The sequence below is a fragment of the Capsicum annuum genome, chromosome 5 (genome assembly GCF_002878395.1).
Source record: "Capsicum annuum cultivar UCD-10X-F1 chromosome 5, UCD10Xv1.1, whole genome shotgun sequence".
In the NCBI taxonomy this organism is placed as follows: domain Eukaryota; kingdom Viridiplantae; phylum Streptophyta; class Magnoliopsida; order Solanales; family Solanaceae; genus Capsicum; species Capsicum annuum.
The window spans coordinates 178,469,639-178,484,050 of record NC_061115.1 but is presented as its reverse complement, the minus strand read 5'-3'; the positions used below and the strand labels follow the sequence as shown (position 1 = coordinate 178,484,050).

General features: G+C 33.5%; 1 protein-coding gene across 1 annotated transcript; it reads left to right on the top strand.

Annotated features, from left to right (window-relative positions):
• Positions 1 to 1,165: 1,165 nt before the first annotated feature.
• On the top strand, positions 1,166 to 1,906 carry LOC124898561. Its single transcript, XM_047412205.1, has one exon. The coding sequence runs from the start codon at positions 1,166 to 1,168 to the stop codon at positions 1,904 to 1,906; it is 741 nt and encodes a 246-aa protein (XP_047268161.1).
• Positions 1,907 to 14,412: the final 12,506 nt, after the last annotated feature.

The following is a 14,412-nucleotide window of genomic DNA, read 5'->3' as shown; positions in this document are numbered from 1 at the left end:
GGCCGTCATACCTGGGCGTTTCTGACAGTTCCAAGTAAAACATCCATAACTTCTTCATCTGATGTCGAATTTGGACAAAATTGGTACCGTTGGAAAGCTAACTCAATTTCTCACGTGATAGAAAGTGAAAATTTCAAAAATACTACATGTACAAAGATAGTTTTGCATTTCAAACTAAGTCGTAGCATCTTTGAGATAATTTTTAGCTAGGAAAAAGGCACGGGTATTACAGTGGGTGCCAAGGATAAATGACCTATTCCTGATCCTAACCTGATGGGATCAACTATAGATAGCTCATCCAAATAAGTCCCAGGTGCTACCATATCTATTGAGCATACTCTACTGGTGCATCACTTCCCTGCACTGATGAATACACTTGTCCAGAATGGTTTTAGTCCTCTGAGTGGGATATGTGAGGGAGATGAGACTATACCTCCTAATCGAGGAGATACTCTTACTCAATCCTAATGACTTGGTTATTCTGGAATGTTCGAAGTGCAAATAAGAGGTACAAGTAGAAGAAGATCAAGGTTATACTGAAGAATAAATATATTTCTTTAGTTGGTTTAATAGAGACTAGAATAAAGATCAATAAAGCATCAACAATCAGTAATAACATTGCTTATAATTGGGGACTGCTGCATAACTATCAAGTTGCCTCTAACAACAGGATTTGGGTGCTTTAGGACGCTAAAAAATACACGGCTACTAAGATTACTGAAGAAGCTCAATTGGTACATTGTCTGATTGAAGGAACTAGGGATGACTTCAAATGTCAATTGACAGTTGTATATGGTTATAATACTAGAGAAGAGAGAAAGGATTTATGGATCAAGTTTAGTATGCTATCTCCAAGAATTACTGATGTTGGCTCATTTGTGTGGATTTTAATGCCCTTCTATATCCCCATGATAGACTATATGGAAACCCTGTGCATCTTGCTGAGATAACTGATTTTGTTAATTGTATTCAAAAACTTTCCTTGACTTAACTACCTTGGAGAAGGGAATATTATACTTGGTCTAACAAGAAAACTGGCCCAAATAAAATATACAACAGAATTGATAGGGCTTTCAAAAATTATGAATGGATGTTGAAATGGGGAGATCTGACAGTGAAGTATGAGGTACCTAATATTTTTTATCATGCACATATGTTGCTCAATATGAAGCATGATCAATACTTTTCAAATCTACCCTTTCGGTTCTTTAATGTATGGGCTGAGCACAACGAATTCTTACCTTTAGTTGAGAGGGAATGGAAACAGAGAAAGGCTAGAAACCACATGAAGAATGTCTGGCTCCATCTGAAGGGCCTGAAGCCCGTCCTAAAGGCATTAAATAATGAAGAATACAAGAATGTTTCGCTAAAAATAAGCCAAGATAGAGCTGAGTTAAGTGTTATTCAGGAACAACTAAATAGAAACTGGTCTGGTAACCGGCAAGAACAGGAAAAGAATGCCTTACAAAAGCTGGAGAAATGGTTTGGAGTTGAGGAAAGTATTTTGAAGCAAAAATCTCGAGCTCGGTGGATTAAGTTAGGGGATGCCAACACTCATTACTTCTTTGAAGTTATGAAGGAAAGAGCACAAAGAAAGCAAATCACTATATTGACATCCTTAATAGGAATTAAATTGACTAAACCAACAAATATTCAGACAGAAGTGGTGCAATTTTACAAAGGTTTAACGGGTTCCTCCACATATAAGCTCACTACACATAAGCTCACTACAATAAACAAGCTTATTATGAGAGTTGGACCAGTCCTAAATCATCAACAAAAGAAAGATATATGTATTCTAGTCATTGACAAGGAGATTGCTGAGAGTTTGAAAGCCATAGAGGAGGACAAAACCCCTGGTATAGATGGTTATAATGCTTGTTTCATTAAAGAGTCTGGCCTATAGTCAAAGAGGAAGTGTCTGCAATAGTATATCACTTCTTCACAATTGGAAAGCTCTATTAACTTGTTAACTATACAATAGTTACATTGGTCCCCAAGGTAGCTAGTCCAATGTCCATCAAGAAGTACATGCCCATAGCTTGTTGCACTGTCTTATATAAGTTGATTGACAAAATTCTTGCCAATAGGCTACAAAAAGTCATAGAAAGTATTGTTAATCCTACACAGGCATGCTATATACCTAGAAGAAGAATTAGTGAAAATTTATAATGGCTCATGAACTGATTAGATCTTATTCCAGAAAGCATATCTTTCTAAAATGTATGATTAAGATAGATCTCCAAAAAACATATAATAGTGTTGAATGGGATCACTTAGAATAGGTGATGCAAGAACTAGATTTCCCTCAAATATACATTACATGGGTCATGGAGTGTGTAAGAACTGTCAGCTACACAATACTAGTTAATGGAGAGTCAACTGAACCCTTCTATGCTGCAAAAGGACTAAGACAAGGTAACAGTATGTCACCTTTTCTCTTTGTAATCTCAATAGAGTACCTGAGTAGATGCCTTACCTATTTGGCTAATAAAAAACAATTTAAATTCCACCCAAGATATGCTAAATTACAGATCATACACATCTGTTTTGCTGATGATTTATTAATGTTTTCAAAAAGTAATGCATCATCTATTCAAGTAATGATGAAATATTTTGCTCAATTTTCAATGGCTTCAGGGCTACAGGCTAATATGGGTAAGAGTTGCATTTACGTTGGTGGTGTGAACCAACAGGACAAAAATAATATTCTGCAGAGCACAGGGTTTAGCTATGGGGAACTACCATTCTGATATCTAGGGGTACCACTAGCTACTAAGAAAATATCACTTGTGTAATGGCAACCATTGATACGAAAAATGATTGCAAGAATCTCTACATGGACTAAAAGAAAACTCTCATATATTGGTAGGATTCAATTAGTTCAATTAGTGCTAGTCGGAATTCAATCTTATTGGTCACAACTCTTTGTACTACCAGCCAAGGCAATAAAATTGATTGATGGGTACTGTTGAAGCTATTTATGGTCAGCTACTAATACCATTACTAAAAAAGCATTGGTGGATTGGTATAGAGTGTGCTCCCCTATATACTTTGAGGGTCTTAATTTGGTCAATATCTATTTCTGGAACAGCGGTGTTATAGACAAAACTTATTGGGCTTTATCTAATAAAGAAGATAGATTATGGATTAAATGGATACATGCATATTACATCAAAAACCAACAAATTAATACAATGAGTATCACTCAGCAAGCATGTTGGATGGTCAGGAAGATAATAGAGGCCAGAAAAGCTATTGCACAACTTCAACTTATTCAATCTGGTATACAGAAGCTGATCAAATAAATATACCTTCACTTATTGCCTACTGAGACTAGAATTTCATGGAAAAACTTGATGTACAAGAATGATACCAGGCCTAAGGCAAGATTTACCTTATGGCTACAATTGCAAAATAATTTATTAACTAAAGATCGGTTAATCAAATGGGGTTAAGATCTCTCCCCAACCTATCTATTGTGTTTAAAAGTTGATAAATCTAGAGACCATCTCTATATGTTGTGTGACTTTGGAAAGCAGGTATGGACTTATTTGTAGAATTGGTATAGAGGTCAGACTTCCCAATGGACAACCTGGAGTCACTACATTACTAAGATTCTAATGTGTACAAAAGGGAAGACACAACGAGCTCAGATATTCAAGATAATCTATACCGAGTTTGTGCACTGCCAGCGGATAGAGAGAAATACCAGAATATTTGAGAAAACTGGCAAAGAACCTCAAATTGTAGCCAAAGAGGTAGCTTTTATATGTTTTGTCAGAGCTCCCCCCAGGATTAAACCTATTATTGATACTTTTATATTTCAGAGCTAGCTTAGGGTGGTTACTGTGTTGATTACTGTAAGATAGTTGATCGTGTTAGTCAACTATGATGCTTGTAATGCTCATACTGGTGATTAATGAATGAAAAACATTAATTACCAAAAAAAAATTAACGGAAACTACCATAGGAAAGTTAAAATCAACGGGGGTAAAGGCTAAAACATACATTGGACTTGATTGTGCTGAGTTCTCTCTTGAAGTCATAATTTCTTCAAGATTCTGTTAGTCTTTCGGCTCCTCCTCTATTCCTTGATTTATTCATTCCTCTCTAATCTAATATCTAAGGCAAACTAGAACATTCATAGCATTGCTTCCCAATGAGTATTGGTTATCTCCAAGCTGTTGTCGTCCCTGACTAAAAGTACTCTCCAATACAACAGTTGACATTGGAAAATTTAATATATCTCCAACTAATCTTGAAAGAATCAGATATTCTCTTTCATTATTCTTCCTCTAATCCAGCGCGCAGCTACTTGCTCTACGATCCTCTATCGACTGTGGAAGAAAATACTTAAGATCTTCTCGAGAATTTGTTCTGTGTGATGAAGGCTACACCTTGTTCCAAACATTTAAATCAAAAAAGTAATCAGGATAACTACTATGTGCCTGCCTTTTAGAAGATAATAGCTCCTCGAGAGCTTGAGGAGCGACAATTGGAGTGATATTTGTCGTACGGCTTCATCAAGTAAATCGGCATAATGGTTATATAATGCTTCCATATAGTTGTTCGCATCACTCATAGCCGTAAACAAAGAAGGTTCTTCTTCAGGCTGTATCTCTAAAGCATTATAAATAATAGAACTAAATTCGGCTATAGTATTATATTTCATTTATGGATTTATTATAGCACCAATCAAATAAATTGGGAGGAGCAGATAAAAATATTTTTTACATTTAGCAATCATAGCAGTAATAGCTTCTTTGTAACCTTCTTTATTCTTATATTTGTTAAGCAAACAAGAAATGTCGTCTAAATAAGGTAAAATATTACAAACAATAGAATAATAAGCACTAGAGAATTCAACCGTAGCTATATAATTTTTTTAAAAAAATTAACAAGATCATCAAATGCAGCCCAATTAGAATCATGTAGTATGTAGTCAGTAAAAAAATCAAAATCTTGATTAAAATTCATTGTAATAGGAACTTTATAATCAAGACAAGTTTTTAAATAAGTATAAGTAGCATTTCATCTAGTATCACATTCTTCAGACATATATATCGGTCTAAGTCCATTTTGTTCACATTTGATTTTAAATTCTCTCACTTTAGCTTCTTGATTATTTTCTTGAATAAAGCCAACAACAAGCCGAGCCTTTTCAATATAAAGCTCAAAAAAATTCACGATCATCTCTTATGATTAAATTATATATATGACAAGCACACTTAACATTAAATATTTCGGGTAGCGACGGAGAAAGTTCAACTTTTAATAACTCAACAACAGCCTTGTTATTAGATGCATTATCAAAAGCTATACATAAAACTTTTCTTTCAATACCATAATATTTTGCCACTTTAGAAATAGATTCAGAAATAAATCTTTCAATATGTCTACGATCTTCATCATACAAAAATGCTAGAATACGTTTTTGCATAACAAAATTACTATCTATCCCGTGACAAGTAATTGTTAAATAATCATTTTTGTTAATAGCACGATCAAGATTAGAAGTTAGAACAATTCTACATGGACTATTTTTCTAATAACGCAGATAAATAATAAATATATTGTGTATGAATTCTCTAAAAATATCAGTTCGACAAGTATGTCTAGGAATACTTGTAAACATAGGATTATAAATTGCTTGAATATAATGAATAAAAATATCCAAAGAAGCAAAAGTGAAAAGAAAACAACCCACAACTATCATTTTCACTATTCCTTCTCGATCCTTCATTTTATTATAATTCTTAACTAATTGATCGGTTGTTGGGTTCAATCTAGTTTGTGCTGGCCCATCAACACCCTCACCACCTTGTGCAATACTTAACTCTCTTGTGTGTCTATCTCTTAAATGTCTCATCAACGAACCTGTACCCCTTTTATTGTCTCTGATTTTATGCTCATATATAATTTCACAAATATTGCATTCACCTTACTTTCTCCTTCTATTTCTGAAAAAAATTCTCATGCAATACTAGTTTTTCTACGAGATCTTGCAGGGGCACGTGGAGAAAGGGGAGGAATATTAATCGATTCGGATCTAACATTAGCATTTTCGACTTCAGGTGCCTCACCAATATTTTCATCATCTACATCTAAATTAACCGTGTCTACTTCATTCTCTTCTTCTATATCCTAATTTTTTTTAACTTTTAAATAATTTATAGCGTGAGCACCTACACCTATTTCATCCTCAAAAGGTTGACTAATTGGTACCAGAAGCACAAGGGTATATCTAGTACTTAAACTATCTCTACTGGAACCACCACCAATTTATTTTTACTACTACTACCACCTTCGAGATAAATTTTTTTGACACTTTTACCGAGGTTTCTTACTTTATTCATATTATAAATTAAACTAATAAATGTTCAAAATACACAAAAATATTAAAAATAAATATTCAACAATTAATACGCTAATTAAAAATTTAAAAGTAAGAGATGAAACGACAATACCAAATTTTAGAAGTATCCAAAAGTTGCGACTTTAGAAAACTTCCATTGATATTTATAATTGCAAAATTAAAAAATAAAATTGAGCACTTTAGGAGATAATTAGAATATTTGAGAGAGATTGAGAGAATGAAAGAATAAGATTGTGTGAAAAATGATTTGAATTTGGGGCATTTATAGAAAAAATTTTGAACTTTTTTTTTTAAATAAGAAATTTTGGCCCAATGGCCGTTTCTAAGACCCCGCAAAATATCCTAGTCATTTCATTCCTATACAGCATGCCAAAAGAGGTCCTAGACTTAGAAAAATTTCAGCAAAGTGTCGAGACTTAGAATCACTTTAGCCTTCAAAATTGGAGCATCTTATTTTTGACCTTTCCGACCTTAGTATGTCAATTTTTAAGTTAATTCATGACCAGGGTCACATGTAGGTCATCTCAGACGAGTTTTAGATTATTCGGACTAGTGTAAGGGTGAGTTTGGATGTCCAAAATAGCAAGCGGTCACGATAGGGCCGCGCTGCGAGGGCCAGTTGACCCAGGCGGAGGGTCGCGCCGTGAGGGCTGCTTGACCCGAGCAGGGGTCGCATCGTAAGGGCCGCTTGACCCAAGAAGGAGTCGCGGCGCGTGGGGACCCCGTCCAACATTCTTTTATCCGGGTTTATGGGGGAAAATGGGTCATTTTTCCCTTACATTATTCATCCTTAACACGAAATTTGATATCCTAAAGGGCAAAATTCATTCTTTAATCACAAAATCCTCTCAAGAAAAAAATCCTAATTCATCAAGCTCAAGACCAAGTTCCAAGAAATCCCCAAAAATCTTCATGAATTCTGTCATTCAGGTACGTTAGGTGTTCATCCTCGGGTTTCCTTCCACCCTTGGAGTTCAAGAACCCTTTTTAAAACTACAAGTTTAATGATTCATGATTTACATATGCAATTTAGGTTATATTCAAGTTGGTGTTGTTGTATGGGTTTCAATTCAAGATTTAATTATATGTTTCATGAACATAAGATAGCATGTATGTTAATTGATGTAATTCCCATATCAAAACCCTTGAATTTGCAAGATTACATGTTGAAGTTATGATGCCCTATATGTTATTCTTCATGTATCACAATCATGCTTCCCAAGTTTTTGATAGAATATCCATGTGAATAGAATAGTGTAATCATGAAATGCTAGCATGTGTTCTCATTCATGTTCAAGTTATAACCTTCAAGTGTGTGACTAAATACCTCAATGAATGAATTGTGAACAATTGAATATTGTTATGCTTTCAAGATTTGTCATGCTTTGTTATTGATGCTATCGAGTCCTGGGGGTATTTATTACCTGAAATCTAGCTGATTACTTAGTCGCAGTAGAAACAGAATAGACCCAGTAAAGGTCAAGAACAGTAGTACTCAATCAGTAATCAAACTCAGTGAACTCAGTCCAGTTTCAGTTAGTTAATACGATCAGTATCAGTTCAGTCAAGCTTAGTACAATCTAGTGATAAGTGTCTATTCAGTTGGGAGTATGATTCAGCACCGAGCGAACCCAGGGATGGGGGAATTCCTGCCAGCAGAGGGTTTGACCATTAGTAGTAGTCCATACGTTACAGAACTATGTAGCCAGCGTAGGGTAAGACGTCCTCCTGCCAGACTAGGGTTGACACAACCATATATATAATTCATGAGTCTTCCTGCCAGATTAAGATTGACCCAACATTGTTAGTATCCCTTGGCAAGGTGCTAACACCCTTCCAACTGGGGGTCACAGGTTGGACCCCAACTCAGTTTATAATCAGGGTATGTCTGTTAGATGAACACTCCCACAGTTATAGTTTCAGTCTCAGTATTCAGTAAAGAACTTCGATAGTTCTACAGAATCGTGACTATGAGTTATTAGTTATTTAAACATCAGAATTCAGTACTTCAGTATCAGTCTAAACTATCAGTTATCAGTATTCAACTATCAAAACTCAGAACTTCAGTTTCAGTCTAATCCAGACAGACGCTATATGCACAAGTATTGCATATTCAGCATGTTTAGTAGTTATAGTTTTGCATGTACTCTCATTCAGTTACTTCATGTTGTTCATTCAGTCAATTATCATCTCATGCATATGAACCCATGTATATCAGCCTACCTCACTTAGCATACCAGTACATTCCACGTACTAACGCATACTCTTTCTTTGCGCTATGATGTCTCATATCATAGGTTCAGATGCTCAAGGTCCTGACCATACTTAGCAGCTCAGACTATCAGCAACAGATACAGTGGTGAGTCCTCATATTTCGAGGACAGAGCTTATTTATCTCAGTATTCCAGTTAGTTCAGTAGTCGGAGTTAGTTGGGGACTTGTCCCATCAACTCCATATTCAGACAGTTAGAGGCTTTCAGACTAGTATAGACAGATATTTAGTTTTTCAGATGTTATTATCAGTACATTCAGTTATTATTTCAGTATTTTGAGAACCTTATGGCATTGTTAGTTATACTTCCACATATGATTTTCAGTATTATTATTCAGTGCTCACAGCAGGTACCAGTCATGGGTTAGCTTGTGATCCTTCGAGGTCGTAAGCACCGTGTGATATCTAGGGTGTAGGCTCGGGACGTTACACCGTTGGACCTCAAATAACATTACAGTCGTCGGTCAACGGTCCATTTTACACCAAAATCCAAACGACTCCAACAATTTTTTATTTTTTTTAAACCCGGGCCGGATCACCGATGGGTCAGGTCAGATTTTGTAACTGAGCTGGTCCACCGGACTGGCCATCCCAGACGGGCCAGCCAGGGACCGGAGGCCTAATAATCTGGTGGCTCACCGGGCCGCATTGACTAAATAGGCTAGGCTAACGGGCTGGAACGGATCAGCCTGACCCAGTTGACAGGATCAGCTAGAAGTGTGGCCCATATTCATGTTTGACGAGTGAAGAGGATAATCAACAGCAGCAAATCTTGACTATTGCTGCTGGCGATGGTGTGAGTGCTGATGTTTCTCTGAATATTGTATCATCATCATGTGTATATTCCCGCTAGTTTGACTGTCATTATAAGCAAAGTGGCAATCAACAAGAAATTACGATATTTAATGTTAATTTAGCTCAAAATTACTTTGCACAAGATAGGACAATTCATCCAAAATGTTTAGATCAGATAATTTAGGCCTCAATTATAATGTCCAATTAATCTCCGCAAGAGATCCAATGAGTCAATAATTTAAATGGTCACTTAACTATATATTTTTATCCCAAAAAGTCATTCAATTTTGATTTTTACTTTAAAAGTCACTCAACTATCATATTTTTAATCAAAAAGCCACTTAATCTATTTAATTATTTTTGAAATAAACTTTTCTTAAATCATCCCATAACTTGCATATTTACAGTATAATCTAAGGAATTAACAATTAAAATTGTACGAAATACACCTCAAATCAGAAATAGGAGAAAGTTATTTGTCAAACAAATAAAATAAACTAGAACTTGAATTCGTGTTTGGATAAAGTTATTTATCAAACAAAGCTAGCTTAGCCAGCTATTGAAGTCTTACTGTTTGGCTATTTTTGATGTGGACTCTCAACTCAAAAAAAGTGTAATAAAAATAGAATTTAAAGAAAAACAACGATAATAAAATAGCAAGATGAACAAAATAATACGAATAAAGACAATAATAAAATTGAAGAATAAAACATTATACAAATACTAGGTACAAATTAGGGTCAGTAAATCTACATCCCAATCTAAGTAGAAATTTATGAGGTAAATTATAGTTAGGTTTTCCAAAAATATTCAATTGGCATTCAGTGTAGGCAAATTTCAAACCTTGTTACTCGTCCTTTGCTTCACAATAGCGTGTTACAAATCTATTTTACATCAATTGAAGTATAATGCAAATGTTAATTTCCTAGATTACTGCCAATTAGAGTTGTGCATTCGGTTTGTTTGTTTTGATAATTTAATATCGGTTTGGTTTTTCGATTTTCGGATTGACAAAAATGACAACCGTGCCCAAATCAAAATAAATTTGGTTCGGTTCGATTTTTACAAATTCGATTCGGTTATTTCGGATTTTTATTTCAGTTTTAAGATTAAAGTAGTGAACCTCTCTTTGTTATGACTGAATATTTAAAATTAATGATTTAACAAAAAAAAAATTCAAACTTATTTTTCATTCTCAGATATAAATAACTCAACATGGATGAAATTAAATGATATGACCATAAGTTTAACATAATATATAACTTCATTATGCATAAGTTTACATAAATAATCGGAATTCAAAAGAATGGTCACTTCCAAAAGACCACAGTCGGCACTTTGGGCTTCAATCCACAATGGTCGTCTGGTCGCCGGCTTTGGTGTTGTTGTACAGACGATGATCTCGCCGGCGATCTATGGTTCGATCGATTGTTCGACTATTGGACTGATGTATGCTGTTAGTTGTATGTGGCGTGCTATTACTTATTAGTTATTAGGGTTGCTATTATATATTTATATTATATTATATTATTATATATTAAATATTATATATATATATATATATATATTAAAATATATATATTATTAATTATTTATAGAAGTTCGGTTAATCAGTTTATCCGAATTATTTTTTTGAAAAATCGAAAACCAAACTGTTTAACCGAATTTTAAAAATTGAAAATCAAAACCGATCCGAAAAAATGAAAAACCAAACCGAAATAATGAAAAACCAAATCGAAATTGAAATTTCGATTTGATTTTTCTATTTTTTTTTATTTATACCAAAATATGCCCAACCCTTCTGTCAATGTAAGATTTATGGGAAGAAAGTGAAAAGGAAAAGAAAAATGAAAATGAGGAGGAAAAGGTATTAAATTAGAGGAATAAGGATACAAGGGTCATTAAAGAAATGCTTTTTAGTTTTTAGAATTTTGTATTTAAATAAAAATTCCACATAAAGAAATTTTATCTAAAAGTAATTAAATAGATTGAGTGACTTTTTGAATAAAAATATTATTATTAAGTGATTTTTGGAGTAAAAAATTAAAGTCCAGTGACTAACATAAAAATATATATTTGAGTGACCATTGACAGAGTATGTTACATAGATCCATAGCATTTTCGGAAATTTTTTGTCACTTGATGATGTCACAATAAATCCAGGTTAATCCTCAAAAGATTTTAGAGTGTAGAGAAGACGATGAAGGCATAATTTATATTTTTCGGAGTTAATTTCGGTCACTCACTTACTCTCTTCATTCAAATTTATATGATATAATTTAATTGAAGAAGATTTATGTAATCAAAATTAAATAGATAATAGGGTTATATTAGTTAATTTAGATTCCTTACTAATTTTTTCTTAAAAATTATGTAAAATCTATACATGCTAACTAAGTAACTATTTTAAGAAGAAAGAAGTACTTATTACTCAAATTTAGATTTGAAATATAATTAATATAAATAACTAAATCAAACAAATATATTTCTAGTGAAGTGCAAAGTCAAAAAAAAAAAAAAAAAAAAAAAAGGAGAAAGTAAAAGTGTGCATTCAATGAAGGATAAAGGCAAAGTGCTACTCTTTACACATATGTGACTTAGATCTAACAAACGCAAAGTAAATTTCTTGGAATGACAAGAAAAGAAAAAGAACGGAGTACATTAATTATATGAACACCTCAAACTTTACCAATTTATTCATAAATAAAGGAAAATGAGTTCCAAAGAAATGTCTATGGACACAGGCATGGAAGATTCTGATTTCTTTGTTTCTGATACAGATGCAATCATCTATGGCACTTCGGATTATTCAGCGCAGGACGAGAGCTTAATTTCAGATCCTAATATTCTTAATTCGTCTTCAATGAGTGAAGGTGAATGCCTAGTGCGGTTAAAAATTCCTGATGTTACTTGCAGGCTGTGCACAGGGGTTTACCCAGTGCGCACATCCGAAGGATGTAACAGCTGCGGATTTTCCTGAAATTTCCAACAAACAACAACAACAAATATCGACTTATGCTGATGGTGGGACCGATGATGATATGATTGTAGCATCATGTGCATCTTCCAGTTGGTTTAGCAATAATAATGAGCAAAATGTTGAGCATCGAGAGATTAGGATATTTAATGTTGATTTCAGGGCACTTTCTCAGGTTACCAGTCACAATAATAGTAACAAAATATTATTTGTTGAGTGAATTTATTTTTCCGGTCATTTATAATAAGATTTTTTTCTTTTTTTTAGGAATCTGATGTTCAGGTCGACACTTCAAGAGTTGTTGATAACCTCGAGACCGCCACAAATTTTCAAATGCCAACCAGTCGGCCATTATCTGAAAATCATGTCCTCAATCAAAGCCAAATGAATCATTATTTAGATCTGTTTCCATTATTAGATGTTTCTTCAGAAACTTCAATGAGGCCTATAAAGCCTATTTTAGTTTATCATCCATCGTCCATATTCCTCCTCTTCCCGATTCAGATGGACTTGTTCTCTTCATGCCCCCGGTTTGTTCATTCAGATGGACTTGTTCTCTTCAGGCCCTCTTTTAGCTGATTTGATTCACATGCAACACATTAAGTTGTAGGGAGAGAACATATATAACACCACAAGGGAACAGGCTATTAGCTAGGGATGTTATCTTGGGCTACTAGCAATGGAATGTTGTTAGTGTCATTTTCCTAGCTAAAAAAGCGTTAGCTAGGGATTTGGTCTCCAGATGATTGTGTGTTATCCTGTAGTGTATAATTGGAGAAAGATTTAAAATTTGTACTTGATAGGGTTTAATTAGGGTGTCAAATATCCATGTTTGGCTGAATTTTAGTGAGTCAAAATAATGGAGGTTACTTAGATTGAAATGAGTGGTTAAAGTGAGCTAAATAATATCATAACGACCTTACAGATTGAACTCTTAGTTGATGATATTTATTATTATTATTATTATTATTATTATAGCTTTATATAACATATTAAACAAAAAGAAAGTATTTTTAGAAATATTTGGACAAGATTTCTTATAGATCAATTTGGATTATATATTAGTCAATTTTTAGATTGGATGGGTCAAATTGGTTGAAAAATAAGGGTCATGACATGCTCTAATTTGAGCGATTTAGATAAATTATATTTCATGGGCTAATTTTACCATGCCTAGATTGAGAACATAAACTAATTTTGCGTAATCCCATTTATTTTTCCTTTAAAATGTCGTTAGTTGAACTTAATTATTTCTGATTAAATATATACTGCAAATGGCTCTAATAATAATATTAAACTATTAATGATTTAATCTTCAATTTTCTTGATTTTAAGGGGCTAATCCAAAATCAATATTGGAGATATTGGATATCAAAAATCTCAATCTCTCTCACATCAGAAGCCATTTGCAGGTAAAGCAAAATGAGAACTCAAATACATATATATATATACTAAATTGAAATATATTCAATATATCTTATAGACATTTATTATCCTAGCGGTATTGAAATATACTATCTATTTGGTATCAAAGCGAGAAGGTTTTGGGAACAATACCTAATACTCGCTTATATAGATAAGTGTATGAAAAAACATCCAGCTTTTAGAGATATAAGATTAAACTATTTTACTTATATAGAGAATATAGAAAAAAAGATAATATTATCGTCAGAAAGCATAATTTAGAAGAAAGTAGAAAAAATTTAATAGAGGCTAATAGATTATATAAAATATATAATACATCTAGACCAGTGTGTGAAAGACTAGTAAGTGCCTTGAATTGGGAATTAAGTGGTTGTGATAGAGATTTAGAAAATAATAGTTTAGGAATAGAGTATCTCAAAAAACGTATCAGCACACAAACTTATCAATTAGAATAATACATGCAAGCCCTACCTATTTTTCAAAATCTAAAAAAAATAAATAAGTGGATAGAAGAAGAATCTAGTATTAAAGCTGAACTAATAAATATAGAAAAAGCGTTAAAAG